Here is a 16,248-nt window from a genome sequence, read left to right as displayed (position 1 = left end):
CCTAAAAACATAAAATAAATCTCATGGACACCGAATGAGCCAATAATAAAAACTAACAAAATTAATTTTAGATTTTAGTTGAGATATTTTTAACTTGATATGCTTAATAATCAAAAAAAAAAAAATTGCCTTCCATTGCGGAATTATGTCGATGCTTAACGGAGACAAAAAAAATCAAGGACACATCATCTTATTGATATATTGATTCATCTTGTTTTAACTATGCTAGTATCTACAACAACTATCGAACGAACATTTTTAGCTATGAAAATTGTTAAAACAATATTTCATTACAAAATGGAGAATGAGATTCTTGCAAATAATTTAATTGTCTATATTGAAATAGAATTTCTATGAGCTTCAATTCAAATTCAATACTTGATGATGATTTTGTTAAAAGAGTGTAGGATGCAATTTGATACTTTATTTTTTATATTTTTTTTATTTGTACTAGTACCTATATGTTAACTTATTAATATATATATATATATATGATGTTTGATAGATATACTTTTTTGTGATACACATTGTATATAAAATAGTATAACACATATTATGTTATAAAATATATCAATTTTGAATTGTGTAATTTTTATATATAATAAAATCATAGTTTATAAAAATAAAAAAAAAATTAAAAATTATCTTAAGATAAATTCCTAACTCGGCCACTACCTTATATGTGTTTGCCGAAGGACACCAAAAAAATCTCAAACTATTCATCTCAAAATTAACTTATAATATTCTTATTTTTTACATCACATCAATCACTTTTTATTACTATTCAAATAAAAAAATCACTATAAAACAATTTATTTATTTTTTTCATACAAAACATTTTTACTTTTTTTTTCACATTAATCAAATTTACTACAATTACAGATCACTTCATTTTTCAAGTCCAATGACAAACGTAGCCTATGTTTTATTATGGTTGAGACACTAAAAACAACGTTAGTTTAAGATCTTAACCTAAAAGTACCTCTCTCTCTCTCTCTCTCTCTACAAGTAAACAGAGTGAGCCTAAGATGATGACAGAGCTGCAAGTCATGCGGCACTGTCTGCATGATCATCTAACTCTTCCAACGTTCCTACTTGAAATGTTGTCAGTCTTTCTTCAGACTCCGAATCCGTCTGCCCAGGTCCTCTGCTTGTGCCAGTTCTGAACTGGGTACGCACATCGATAAAATGGAAATCCATGTAAAACAATTTCCCATCCCTCTGCGATCACAATTTCACAATCCAAGCTTTTCAGTCAGAAAGGCATCAAACTCTGTGCTGATGAGCACCTGCCCAAAATCTGTTTAGAATTTATCATGCCCAGTGTCACATGTTTCAATCACCTTTATGGGGCTGCGCTCCCAGGCTGTCTGTATGTAGACTGTAGAACATTTGGGTTCATCATTATCTATAGCAGGCGTGCCACCTCAGAAATTGTCCTAAAAGTTACCACATTGAACAATGAGAGGCTTAAATAAGCATCTTGATAAACCAAAGTCAAACAAGTCGTGAACAATTTGATTGTCTTCTGTCCCATACTATCAAAAGTGGGGATAATTCAATCAAAAGAGGGGAAATAAAGTGTTTATGACCAACCTTGTACACAATTTGACCAAAGCATTCTTCGAGGCTAAACTGTATACCAAGCATTTTCTTTGGTTTTTACCCATGCCATAGTCCATTATCAATGTATCAATTTCTCTTCTTTTTTTTTCTGCATCAAGTTTAGTACATGAACGTTTTCTCTGAAATTAATTAACGAGGAATTTCTCCCTACATAAACAAGAGGACGAAGCCTTAAAACTTGGCGACAATAAAATGTTGACATGTGAGCTTATCTCATCTACAACGATAGACAAAGGCCAAACCCAAGAGGAATCATGGTATTTTGTTGTTGGTATAGAAAATACTTCCTCCCATTATATAACATTGCCTCTAATTATGATGTTCAATCAATCAATCAATCTGAGAATGAGAATGAGGGGGAAGGCTCAAGCCCACTAAAGACTGGATTAAAGTTCAAATTAAAGGAAAACTTTTCTGTATTCCAGAAAAGTTTGCCTCACCCAACTTAAAGCCTGTCTAGCCTTTGACACATGCTCTCACCAGGGCTTCAATGATTGCCTGCTCCTGTTTAAGGTCTCCTGCATTCCAGAAAAAAGTCTGGGTTAGTTCTGCAGGAAAGCCGGTATTTCTGGATTTCAAATAACAATCATGAAAAGAGAAAATAAAGAAAAGCAAGCACGCACGCACGCAGGTGCCCCCACAAATTGACAAATTCAAACAAAATTACCTTGGTCTTTTCGGAACAGACCAAAGATTCCAAGTTTGGTGTCCATGGTAGGACCCTAGCAGAAGTGGGTGTAGACTATAGCCTAAATTATTACAATCGACAAGTACCAAGGACAGAGACCTCAGCACAAGCAATTTCACATTCTCGATTAAGCTGCTTAGTGACATCAATAAGAAAAAGATGTAAAAACAAACAACCACCACTAGTCTTCAATGGCCTAATGGTATAATGGCATATCCCCCTCTTTTCAAAAGTATGGGGTTGGATTATAACTCTTGGTGCTAAAGTGTCCACCCCCCCCACGTGTCAAGTCTATAAACTCGAAGATATATTTAGCTTCTTTTTATCATGGGTTGTTTCCCATTTCCATCCTAATAATAACAGCCATGCTGCAACCAGCAAATTTCAACGATAACCATCAGCCTAGTATTACATGATGTCTTTTTTCAAAATCAAAAGAAATGCAAATGATCAATCAATCAGTCAACCAACAACACCTTATCAGATAAAGCATATGACAGTGGGTAAAGCAGAAATTTTAAAAATGATTAGGCTGACTACTTTCTTTTTTTTTTTCTTTCATTCATTCTATTAACTTGAGGCTTACCCAAAATCCAATTTAGAAGTATCAAAAGAAAAACAGTATTAATACATCACGCAAAAAGTAATAAGTCAGTGAAACATAGAGAAAGCACCATTAAACTCCAGCAGGATTTGCCAACCAATCTTTCATCCACCAACTTTAAAACAGAACTCTCTACGAGTACATGTATACTTCTTATCGTTTTGCAGGAGAAGCTTTACTTCCCTAATTTTTCCTAGAATTTCTTTCCTTTCAATTATTTTCTGCACCTCAAGCAAAGAAAGATGGAGGATCAACCAAACCTGACAGAGCAGAGGTGATTACAGATAAGTGACCAATAAATCAACTCCAATCCAATCAACTGTCAGGAAGTGGAAAAGGGGATTGAAAACCTCAAAGAGAGAAGCACGATACTGCCTTAGTGTCAGCAATATGTCTACGAAAGAAGACTTAACTGACGGCAGCAGATATGCACATGGGATAGACGAAATCCTGGCAGCTCTTGTCTAAAGACCCAAATCATCCTAGATTTGATTGGCATATTCAAAGGAAATTTCCTAGGAACCATCTCTGCCTGACTTGTATTGTCATTGAGGCACCGTTTGTCAGGAGCCCCTTACAATTTATGCAAAAAATTGAACTCCTAACATTTTTATTTTTTACATCATGTCAATCATTTTTTACTATTATTCAAATAAGAAAATCACTACAAAACAAAAAAATTTCACTTTTTTATACTAAACATTCTTACTTTTTTATCACATCAATTAATTTTTGCAACAGTTCCTGTCCACTAAACAATAACTGTCCAATGCCAAACGGAGCCTGAGACATAAGCATTGTATTATTCACTTGTCCAAAATAGATTAAAACTGTGACCTCATTTCCCAATCCATTGGCAGAAACATTAATCTGTAAAAAAATGTGCCTACTTATCAAAAATCTTGCAGGTAAACTTTCCAACTTCTCATTTTAGGCGTACAATATAAAGCACATATGTTGTTGAAGTTGTCTATATAGTGAACACCAGGTGCCTATTAAAGATTAAAATTAAATGAACATTTTCCTAAAATCAATCAAAAACCTGTTGACACCCATTCTCAACAAACACTTATTCTGCTGCTACTCCAACAAGAATCTAGTCCGTCTCTCCTCCTCTCAAGTCTCAACTTGATCCCAGATGGACAGGTAGCACAAAATGCTTCCCGGACTTCCACCAGTTCAGGTAGTTTATTGTCCATCAATCTGGAGAGGCCAGAAATTATCCCAAAGCTTAATTGGAAAAATGAGTTGAGATTAAAAAACAGGTGCTATACAAAAGAAACTGAATCCTAATGCTGCTGAAGGCCCATCCCAAGTTATTTTGAAGCCCAAAGACCATACAGCTCGTGGCGCTAAGATTGAGGCCTTGATGGGTTTTGAGGGTAGCCAGCTCAAAGTCTTGTTTAAGCCCAAGACGAAAGTCTTTGCAAACAGAGTTCAGTTCAGCCCATGGGTTAGATTTCAGTGAAGAATACGGGTTTGGGCCAACTCGGTGATCCCGCAATGTCGTGCACGGCTGGTGATTCTACTCCGGCTACTACCCTTAGTGGTCCTGCCACATCTTCTAGTTCGACTGTCGCACTTCTTCCTAGGCCAAAGGGGGTTTTGCGTGTTGGGATCATGCATATAAAAATATATGGACCGAAAAATAATCCCATAAACCGTTTCATCAAGATAAACAATGGTAGATTATTTGAAAAAAAAAAAAAAAAAGTTGAGTGTTATTTATGAGAAATTTTGGCCTCCTAGGCATATTGGGCTATATAATTCTGCTTGATATTCTTCTTGCATGTTTGATGACGAACACAACTAGCTTCTTGTAATTGAGGATTTGATTGAGACTTCAGGTCTTCTCTTTGATGACTAAATATAACTATGAGTCTGTGAGTGTGGACTCACAACCTATTCTCACTAATTCAAGAGTAAACTAGAAGCATAAAGTAAAACCAAAACTCAATACAGTTTTTGATCTGTATTTTTAATTGTCACAACTGTACACTTATGCTTCTACAGGGTACTCTATTTATAGATTTAGTTGTACTTGGATAGGTGGGAAAAGAGCACTCTAGAATCCTAGCAGTACTAGGATTTGTGGTCACAAGGAGAATAACCGCCGGCCATGGGGACTCTCCCGATGTGCCTCCTAGGGCTAGGTTTAACTCTAGCCCTTTTACTTGAAGCCCAATGCTTGGGCTTGGGTTTTATCCCTTTAGCCCAATGCTTTTTTAACTGCTTAGGCATTTAGGAATTTTAACTCCTTGGTCCTTTATAAAACAGCCTAAATAAATAAATAACTGCTTAGTCTTATTAAAAGCGTAAGGCACCCCAAGGTACACAGGAAATATACAAAAGGATCACTTAACTAGAAAAAGAAACGGGCAAGGAGATCATCATATCTAATCGACAACGGGGACAGATGTACCCCAGTCCAAAGATACAAAGTGTGAAAGCAAAAGGATAAAATGTCCTCCAAAGACCTCTCCAAGTCCTCAAAGCACCATCTTCCACACCACAGCACTCCTCCGCCTCCCAGAAGACCACCAACAGGCTAACAGATCAAATACCCGTCTAGGCATCACCCAGGCCATCCCAAAGCGACTAAAGATGGCATACCACAGAGTAGAAGCAACCTCACAATGAAGAAGGAAATGATCCACCGTCTCCTCACTCCTCTTGCACATGCAACACCTGTTTATCACAATGTCATGACACTTCCTGAGATTATACAAGGTTAGTATTTTGCCTAGAACCGCCGACCAAACAAAAAAAGCCGCTCTCGGAGGAGCCTGCGTCCGCCACACACTCTTCCAAGGGAATCTCCCACCTTCATTGCAAGCCAAAGAATAAAAAAGGGCCTTAACCTTGAATAGACCTTGTTTGGAAGAAATCCACCACAATCTATCTGGCCTATGACATTTGTTATCAATAACTTGTCACGGATTACTATTAAACACAATTGATTCCACTAAACAAATGTGACTACACTCTAATTTGTATTTTTGAATTTAATCAATAAATCCCCATGACATGGTTATTTAATACATATTACCCCTCCCTAGAATATTTCGTTTTTGAATCACAGTCAATAAATTGCCACTTTAATTCACTACCTCTTATCCTTGAGTACCCAAATTAATTACATGATTATTCTTTGTAATCTGTGAGACCTGTAACACTCCAGTCCCATATTGGGAAAATGAAAAGTAGCTCACATAGAGTGGGTGGTTTATAAAGATATTCATGGGTGCTAAGTTCCACATTGCTTACTTACTAGATGAAACTGAGCTTTATAATGAATTCTAAAGAACTTCCATATTAACTAGTCATTTTGGGGTGATAGCGTAGATGTGGCTAGCGTTTTTCTCTTGGTCATTACAAATGGTATCAAAGCCACCTAGTAACACCAAGTCATGTAGCACTAGAGCACTGCATGACGTGACCCTGACGAGAACGTCAAAAATTTAAGAGGGGGAGTTTGTAACACTCCAGTCCCATATTTAGAAGATGAGAAGTAGCCCACAGAGTGGGTGGTTCTAAGTCCAGTTACTAGGTGAAACTAGACTTTATAATGAATTCTAGGAAAACTCCAAATTGACTAGTCCTTTTGGAGTGATAGCGTAGATGTGGCTAGCACTTTTCCATGGGTCATTACAAAACCTCATCTTACTACATACATAAGAGTTTCAGCATCACCCACCGAAACACTTAGGCCCGAGCTTCATAATAATCATTTTCATTAAATTTACATCAAGAGAAATATTCCTTATCACTTTGTTCTATACAGAGAACTTAGATTCCTTCTTAAAGAGGGTGTTCCCACATTACTACATGCGATCACCAAATACACCGAGATTTTGACCGTAGTAAGGTCTCACTCCTTGATGCATCAAAATGACCTACATTTTACATCTAAGTTCACCTTCTCAGGATTTAGAGTAATTGTTATAAACAGTCGTGTACATACATCATTCTTTATGAATGTTTAAAATAATGATGACTCATATGATTTGTTCGACGCATGGCATCTCTTTGCTCCTATACCAACATATCAACCTGAAGCCTCTTTGCTTCACTTGATCAAGATAATTCGTCATAGATTGATATGTTATGGTCTAAATGGAATGCCCAATTCCATTTACGCCCACGAACAATGATTTTGGCAAGTTAGGGCCCTTTATATGTACATGACAGAATAATATTCAATCATAGATATACATGTAAACATCAATACATATGCCAAATGATCAACAATAAAACAGGAAATAAAGAGTATTATTCATTTACAACAAAAAATCATTCGACCAATTGGAGTTTAGGACACCAATCCCAACATTGCATGCGAGGATGGGCTCGGGTTCTCCACAACCTGGTGGTTTCTTCGGCGGATCGCCCAAGTAGGGCTGTTATGGAGAATAGCATCTGTAACACCAAGAAATAGTTTGGGTGTTTGCTAGTTATTAAACCATAATATTGGGAACTATAAAATACTTAGAAAGTTATTTCCACTTTTATGCTATCAGTTTGAACTAAGAACTCATCAGTTCGAACTAAGAACTCATCAGTTCGAACTGGCCAAGGCAAAAAGTAGCCTGGAGCAAAACAGAGCCTTATGTTCCAAGTGTCATTCCAATTCTAGTTCGAACGGCGAGTTTAGAGGTGTTTCAGAGCTTTGGCTGAGGTGTCTGTTCCAACTTCTATCCTAAGTTCAGTTCAAACTGGGACATTTTGGAGCCAGCCAAAATGCTCCATTCCAAATTGCATCCTAAGTCTAATTTGAATTGGGTAGTTTTGGGGCGTATGGCCGAGAGCTCCATTCTAGTGACGTTCTATTTAAGTTTGAGTTGGAGACTATGCTTTTGTGTGAGCACAGCTCGAACTAAGAGTAATTCAGTTCAAACAAATGAGTAACTAGGTGCTCAGTTCAAACGGAATTTTTGCAAGTTTGGACTGGATGCGGTTATAAAGGCTTCTCAGAAGCTTTATTGCGTGAAATGGTGTTCAATTCAAACTGGGTGTTTGTCAGTTCGAACAAAAGACTATGGTTTTGACTATAAATAGTATACATGCAATTTCAAATGCCCCAAAACCGAAAATTTCACTCTCTCTCTCTCTCTCTCTCTCTCTCTCTCTCTCTCTCTCTCTCTCTCTCTCACGTTGGGTTAGGGCTTGAGCTTGGGTTTGTGCAAGAAGAGGATTTTTACTCCATTTCTAGGCATCGAGTACTTGATTCTTGGTGTTGGAGCTTTGATTTCACCGATTATTTCCAGGCAAAAACTAAACCCTAATTTCTCTAAGTTGGATTAATTTGGGATTTTTGATATTAAACCCTGGAATTCTCTTATAGGTTGGATTTTGTTGTTGGTGTTGACGGTTTACCCTATATGTTCTTTAAGATTGGGTTAATTGCATGTGTAGTAATGATTAACCCTAATTTGTCCTAGGTTTTTATAAGGATTTGTGCTTGAGATGTTGAACACTATGGAGTTGGCCAATAATTGGGGAGTTTTGACATGGGTTAAGACTAACATTGTAATGCAATGTGATATTGTAGTTGTGCTTGAGTATGGGATCCTTCTCAAACGTCAAAGAGGATAAGATACTTGTTTTGAAGCATGAATATTATGTTTTACATGACCCGAATATTTTGGGGATAAACATGAATATATGTACTTTGATGATTTTACATGTGTTAAGATATTGTGATTAGAACAAAGGTGTTGATTAAGTTAATTGCTTTCAATCTCTTATGTGTTAGAATGATGTTTTAAATAGGTATGATTATGAAAACAAAAGGAATTGTTTTAAGAACATGTGGGCAATGATGCTATATTTGTTAATGTATGTTATTAATGATATTGTAATGGCATTGCTGCTATGGTGAAATATGAAGAAGACCTTAATGTAAAATGAAAAAGGGAGACCGGGAGTTAGAGTCCTCCAGCACTACACGAAGACTGAGGGTTAGAGTCCCCCATAAATACACAAAGATTGAGGGCCAAAGTCCCACAACACTATGATGAGAGAAGAACGGAAACAAGAGAATAAACGAAAAATTGCATTGCACAGGACTTATGTGTCTTATTGATGTTTATGAACTGTTTTCTTGCTTAGATATGCTCATATGTATGCGTTTCACTTAATGGGTTGTGAAATGCATATATACATATATATGTGTTTCTACAGCTAAGGTATTATGTTGCAAAGGATTATTTATCTACAGTACTTACCTTATCAACTATAGTTTACTTTGATAAATTATAAAAATCTATAGTAATTATTGTAAGCTCATAGTAGAACAATATTTTATATAAGGATCGGCTCATTGGTTTTAAGTTGGTAATTTTTATACTTATTGAGACTATGGACTCACATATCCACCTATATTATTGTAGTAACCCCACAATCGTATAGACGTTATTGTTGTTGCAGGTGATGAGGATATAGATGATAATTCGGTAGCCTTGTACTTGGGCTATTATAATTGAGGTCATTGTGTGCCTTGGGTTTTGTTAAACTAGTATCATAGTCTACCTTTTGTGTACATTTTCATATGTATATACACTTATGATGTATTTGGTATTGTGCCGCCTACGTCATTTTTGTCTAGTCTTTGTAGTATGGGTATATGTTATGTAAAAGTACAATGTAAACGCTTAACAATATAGATGTCCATTGTCAGCTTTGTGTGTTATGTGAAGTTTATGGTTTAAATGTTGAAAAAAATATATATGTGACGTTTTGGCTACAAGATTCATGATTATCTCTGATGTTATGAGATGTTATGTATGATGAGGTTATTGCGATGCCCTGTATTCTTGCCTTTGTTACGTCGGGGCAGTTGTGGGTCGTCACAGCATCCATCTGGTTAGAAGCTCGGAGACAAGCAGTACTTCTGCCGACAAGAACAACTTTGATGGCCCTTCCCACCATGACCCAATCCTCGTCGAGAAGGAGGTGTTTGCCTTGGGGGAGGCCAGATTTTGCTAGTGAACCTTCCAAGGCCTTGGCGACCTCAGAAAATTGGTAAGGAACTTGCCAGTTGGCTAGTTTTGCCTCAGTTATGTGGTTCAGCCCCAACTGAGGAGGGGGGCAGAGTTTGAAGTTGTGGGTTTGGTTATGGAGCCTCAAGTAGTCCCTCTTGCTGGTGGTCCTGCTCAGAACCCGCTAGTTGATCAGTCTTCTACTCCAGACCTAGCCGTGGCTAAGATTCTGGTGTTACCCATTTAGATGCTGGTTCTTCCTGTAGACCCAAGCATTGGCTCCTCATTGGGTCTTCTATGGGAAATCAGTCCTACTACTGAGAAGGGGGATGACTATGTCTACTGTGTTTGGGATGAAGTTGGATAGTGTTGGAAGGAATTATCAATCTGTGCTGGACTCAGTTCCTTGCCGGGTTGTGGATCTTTTCAACAACGGAACCCCCTCGTTGTGCACCCCCTAAACTCCTATTCCCCAGTTGTGCGGGGAAATCTGGTCATTTCAGGTTGGCGTGTTCAGATTGGATTTTGCAATGTACAAAGGAAATCTATTGTTTTTGGGGGGTTTTGTGTCAAGGTTTTGAGGAGAAGTTTTTGGCGTTATTGACAACTATTGAAGCAGGTTGTCCTCAAAAGGAGCAGGGTTCCTATTCTAATGTTGCCAGCAAAGGCATTAGGGAGCTCAAAATGTTGGAATGAAGAGGAGAGAACTTTAGGTGACAAGAAGAGGAGGAAGGAAGAAGTAGTAAGCGAGTTAGAGAATCCACTCTTGTGGAGGAGGTGAATTGGAGGCAAAATTTAGGGCTTTATGGCTGAGGGAGGGTGATAACTACACAAAGTCTTTTCACAAAGTGGCCAACTCCAATAGGAGGAAGAATTCCATTGACTCCTTGTTGATTGAGGGCACACTTTCTACCAATGGGGTGGAGAATAGCGAGTACATTGTCCAGTTTTATAAAAAGTTGTATACCGAGCAATTCAGTTAGCAGCCTTCGGTGGATGGTCTTTCCTTTGATTCTATTGGTGAGACTGAGGCTAATTAGTTGGAGAGAGAATTTGAGGAAAGGGAGGTGTTGGAGGTTGTGGAAGCAATGAATGGCAACAAGGCGCCAATCCCTAACAGCTACTCTATGGCGTTCTTCTAACCTTGTTGGAAACTGTTAAAAGAAGACATGTTAAAAGAAGACATTATAAAGGTTTTTTGTGATTTACATGCTAGAGGTAAGTTTGAAAAGATGCTACTTATATTGCCCCCATTCCAAAGATTTCAGGGGCTATTGATTCCAAAGACTTTCCCCCAATTAGTCTTGTGAGTAGCATTTACAAATTATTGCTAAGATTCTAGCAAACAAGCTAAAGATGGTGTTGGAAAAGATAGTTTCAAAGTCGCAAAATGCTTTCATCCAGGGTAGGCAAATACTAAATCCTGTTCTTGTTGCCAATAAATTCCTTCATAGTAGATTAAGATCTTGGGAGCCAGGCGTTCTTTGCAAGCTGGACCTAGAAAAAGCCTATGATCATGCTAATTGGGATTTTCTATCATAAATGCTGAAAATGTGTGGTTTTAGGGGAAAGTGGTGTTCTTGGATTGCTCATTGTATTTCCACAGTGCGGTTATCAGTTTTGGTTAACGACACTCCCACCATTTTTTTAGTAGCTCCCCTGGCTTGAGACAAAGGAACCTTTTGTCTCCTCTGCTGTTTGTCATTGTGATGGAGGCTTTGGATAGGATGATCTCCACTGCAATGAGTGGGGGATTACTATTTGGCTTATCTGTGGGGACAAGGTTTGATATATCTCACATTTTGTTTACAGATGATACTTTTATTTTTTGAGGGACTAACCCATATCACCTTTGTCATATGCAATGCTTGTATTTATGTTTTGAAGTCATCTCAGGCTTGAAGGTATTTGGCTAAGTCAGAATTGGTTCCTGTAGTTAATGTTGCTAATGTAGATGGGTCGGCTGGTATTATGGGTTGTGGGGTTTCCCCCTTTCCTTTGACGTAAGGGGACCGACCTCTTACAAGGCTAAGTCTATTTGGAACAGCATTGCCAGAAAGATTGAGCATATGTTGGCTAGTTGAAAAATGATGTACTTGTCTAACGGAGGTAGGGTCACCCTCATTAAGAGTACTCTTTCCAATTTACCTATGTATTTCATGTCCCTCTTTCTTCTCACTGCGAGTGTTGCTAACCGTATTGAGAAGCTTCAACGTGAATTCTTATAGGGAGGACTAGGTGAAGAATTCAAATATCACCTGGTAAGCTAGTTCAAGGTTTGTTCTCCAGTCTTGGATGGAGGGTTGGGGGTCCAGAACTTGCTATTGTTTAATCGTGCTCTCTTAGAGAAATGACTTTGGCGCTATATGCATAAGAAAGAGGCTTGGTGGAGAATTATGGTGGACTCTAAATTTGGTAGTTCGTGGGGTGAGTGATGTTCTAATGAGCCTCCTGAGATGTATGGAGTGAGATTATGGAAGAATATTAAGAGAGGTTGGGGGAAGTTCACCAACCGTACTAGATTTGAGGTCAAAGATAACTCAAAGGTTAGTTTCAGGCATGGTCTGTGGTGCGGAGAGTTGGCCCTTAAGGAAGCTTCTAGTTATATGGCATTGCGGCCCTAGGTAATATCCTTAGCATGGACAATCTGAGAAAACAACATTTTATCGTGATTAATAAGTGTTGTATGTGTAAAAAGAATGGAGAGTCCATGGACCACCCTTTTCTCCATTGTGAGATTGTCAAGGCCTTATGGAACGTATTCTTCAGTTGATTTAGGTTGTCTTGGTTATGCCTAGACAAGTAGTCAACTTATATGCATGTTGGTGGCCTGCTTGTAGCCCTCAGAGTGCTGTTGTATTGAAGATGGTGTCTTCTTGTCTATTGTGGTGTCTACGAAGGGAAAGGAATAATAGAAGTTTTGAGAAACGAGAGAGGACTTTCGAGGATAGGCTTTATTTTTCTATACTCTCTATCTTTGGACAACTACTTTTGTTTCTCCTATGTTGATTAGTGATCATGGCTTCCTTGTGCAGTAGATGCTTCAATTCCAAATCTCTGCAGCAAGTTCTCTAGATTTCAGGACTCTGCATGAGTCATCATACTATTTAGTAAAGAAATTTTGTTTTATCCTGGTGAATCTCGGACAATAAATATGGTACATCTAATACTGCATCCATAAAATAAATAGAGAAGTACTCCCTTTGAAATCCTAAGCCTAGCGATCCAAAACAAGCACCCTTTTTTGGTTCAAAAGTAAGTCTACATAGTAGTTTATTTATTAGATCAATACAATTTCCTTTTATCCAAATGTTTAGCTTTTAGTCAATTTTATTGAATCAAGGATAATTTGGTAAATCAAATAGCTCCAGAAAATAACTATTGCTTGCAGGTCATTTGTCAAACTCTATCAATAGGTGAGTCTAATTGAGCCATGTGGCCTCGACGCGAGCCAGATTTTTTTTTTTTTTTGTATGTATGTAGTTGGCCTCATTGAAGCATTGCATCATGATCTCTGGCCTTTACCTTGGCGTAATAATAGTTTCTACCTAAAAGACAAGTAAAATCTAAAGAAGGGTCTAGATTTGAAACCAATAACAAAACCATTGATGAGTAAAAATAAACAAGCGAAAAATTGGTGAACTAAAGTCCCAACAATAATATTTCATGCCCACTAAAGTAAAACTATTGCATTTCATCTATATACACCATAAAAAGGCAGGTAGGCAACATCTTCTACCTAAAAGACAAGTAAAATCTAAAGAAGGATCTAGATTTGAAACCAATAACAAAACCATTGATGAGTAAAAATAAACGAGCGAAAAATTGGTGAACCAAAGTCCCAACAATAATATTTCATGCCCACTAAAGTAAAACTATTGCATTTCATCTATATACACCATAAAAAGGCAGGTAGGCACCATCTTCCACACAGCAGCATTTCGAGTACTCCACAAATAAGCATACAAATCGACTACACGTCTATGCAGCACTTCATCTATATACACAAAGACCAGCACAATTGAATGTCAAACCAAAGCTTTTGAATTTTCTTATTCCAAAATATAGGCCATGATGAACTGATTAAGAAAGAATCCATGCGCAATCCACAGAGAGAAAAAAAAACCAACCAACAAAAAGCCCAAACTACCCAACAATTTAACAAAAGATGGTTCAATGTCTCTTTCATTGCACTTGCTCATAACAAACTGATTAAGAACGCGCAAAAGCCTATAAAAATCTGGGTGCTTCTCAAAGATTACTAGAGTTGGATTAATAAAGTTTTGAAATTTAAGTGTTTTAGCTTATGAAAAGCATGGTTACCTAACTTCCAATTCCTAAACCTCTACAACCAATTAAAACCAACAACCTGATATAATTCTCCACTCATTTCTAACCCTTACTTAAAATCTTTCTTACAAACCAAAATCCATCCATATATCAAGTTGCACATAAAATTTCAAAAAGTCAGCTTGGTTACTGATCTTAACAACCGCGCAGAGCCAAGTTTCGGTTTCTTCAAGCCTAGTATAAACCCCAAAACACAACCCTTTTCCCTACACCTTTAGAAACCATAAGACCCCAATGATATTTTCTAACCTTTGGCACCAATCAACCCCTGAATGCCTGCCTCAAAAACCCAATTTCGTTGCTGACCAGAACCCCTTTTTGCCCGTAAACCTCAAGCTTTTCAAAATCCTAATCAATCTACAGATCTTAAACCCGCCATTTCTCCTATCGCTAAAATACTTGTAGCCCCCTAAGACTTCATACCAAATCCATCCAATGTTTATCCACCAGCACGAATGAATTTAAGACTGCTATGGAGTCACATTTCGAAAATAAATAAAGAAAAACAAGTAAGCTAATGCAGAAACGGGACATTCATACTCAAATTAAGCTCACAAGAAGAAGCTAATCTTGACCAAAATCTGAGATCACAGTACCTGAAACGCTAAAACCTGAGGAAGTGGAAAGCAAAGAGAGCTTCGAGAACACCCAAACACGCCCCGGCGATGACATCGGAAAGGAAGTGGCGGCCGAGAAGAACCCTGGAGACGGATGTGAACACCGCCCAGACCAAAACAAGAAGGAGAGCATAATTCAGGGCCTTATAATCCGGCAGAGCAGCGGCGGAGAGGTGGGCGAGGGAGGCGACGAAGCAGACGCGGGAGGCATGGCCGCTGGGGAAGGAGAAGTGGTCGACGGATACGGCGACCTTCATGGTGGAGGCGTTGTTGTGTGGAGGGCGGGGGCGGCGGAAGATAAGTTTGACGAGGCCAACGAAAGCGAGGTCGAGAATGAGGCCGAGGAGGAGAGGGGGGAGGAAGGGGCGGAGCAGAGTGGGGCTGAGGAGGAGGGAAAGGGAGATCGGGAAGAAGAGGCGGAAGTCGGCGGAGAGCTCGAAGAGGAGGAGGAGGGAGTGGGGGAGGAGCGGTCGGGTTACGGTGTGGAGGTGATGGGAGATGGAGGCGTCTACGCTTATTAGGCGGCCGAGGAGTGTGCTGCTGCTGCCGGATTTGCCTGGTAGCGGTGGTGGTGCGTCCATGGGTGCTTGGGAATGGCGCGGCCGCGGACTTGGCAGTTGGTGAGTGGTGGGTGTTTTGGCTATGTCAACTGTGAGCTGGCAAAGAATAGCGAAGCGATGCCGTTTTGTGGGGCATTCATCTAAACAACTTCCACAAGTCACCCAAAAACTATTTTAGTGACATTCAAATCATTAAAAATCACAAAAACAAAAAAATATATATTTTTTTGTATAAACTCAGCCAATTAGTTAGTTTTATTCGGTAAATAAACAAGTACTCAAACACAGAATACTATTCACTCACTAAAACAATAAAAAACTCTGCAATAATTATGCATTACTATAATTACCATGTAGAAATTACTGTTCTCTCTTTTACTAAAACCTTGCAGTAGAAATTGTAATGTATATATTTTTTTTTTCAAAGATCTTCTAAACTATGACATTGCAAAAAGAATGATATTTAGAAGGGGGTAAATATTACTAGAAATAAAGCAGCGCATAGAGAGCATGGCAGAGTGGGGGAGGGAGTTACGACTCTCTCCTCCCTACCAGCTTTCTCTTTTCCCCTTCTCCCTTCATTTTTCTGCCTCCACCATAGATCAATCAGGGCACGTGTGTCAATCGTCCTCGATGTGCTTTTTCGCAGCGCGTGGCTGGTTGGCGGTGGCGTGTGAAACGCGTGAGGATGTGTTGAGTTTTTGTTATTATATTGTTATTTTTAAATAAGAATGTATTCTATCTATATATGCTTTTAATAGCGATCTATGTGGTGAAATTTTATTCGTTTTCTTAAGTTTTGTTTTCACGAATCCTTAAGAAT

General features: G+C 38.4%; 1 protein-coding gene across 8 annotated transcripts; it reads right to left on the bottom strand.

Moving 5' to 3' along the window:
* Positions 1–904: 904 nt before the first annotated feature.
* On the bottom strand, positions 905–15,541 carry LOC132176592 (probable lipid phosphate phosphatase beta). Of its 8 annotated transcripts, none has more exons than XR_009439538.1 (4): positions 14,845–15,540; positions 1,597–2,144; positions 1,344–1,439; positions 905–1,221 (listed from the first exon to the last, which is right to left on the bottom strand). XR_009439538.1 is itself a non-coding variant. In XM_059588844.1 (3 exons), exon 1 carries the CDS (start codon positions 15,444–15,446, stop codon positions 14,853–14,855), a length of 594 nt encoding a protein of 197 aa, XP_059444827.1. In that variant the 5' UTR covers positions 15,447–15,540; the 3' UTR covers positions 905–1,439; positions 2,107–2,144; positions 14,845–14,852. The 8 variants fall into 8 exon arrangements, 3 of the variants coding, with proteins under 3 accessions (XP_059444827.1, XP_059444828.1, XP_059444829.1); XR_009439540.1 differs by having other exon boundaries at positions 905–1,439; positions 1,597–1,773; positions 2,067–2,144; XR_009439541.1 differs by having other exon boundaries at positions 905–1,439; positions 1,597–1,773; positions 2,107–2,144.
* Positions 15,542–16,248: the final 707 nt, after the last annotated feature.

This window comes from Corylus avellana, chromosome ca3 (assembly GCF_901000735.1).
Source record: "Corylus avellana chromosome ca3, CavTom2PMs-1.0".
NCBI lineage: Eukaryota > Viridiplantae > Streptophyta > Magnoliopsida > Fagales > Betulaceae > Corylus > Corylus avellana.
Note: the sequence above shows the minus strand (reverse complement) of the source record. Positions and strands in the feature narration are given on the sequence as shown.

What these genes read in the sequence shown, in the direction of transcription:
- LOC132176592 (XM_059588845.1), bottom strand. Translation starts at nt 15,446, where the DNA reads ATGGACGCACCACCACCGCTACCAGGCAAATCCGGCAGCAGCAGCACA.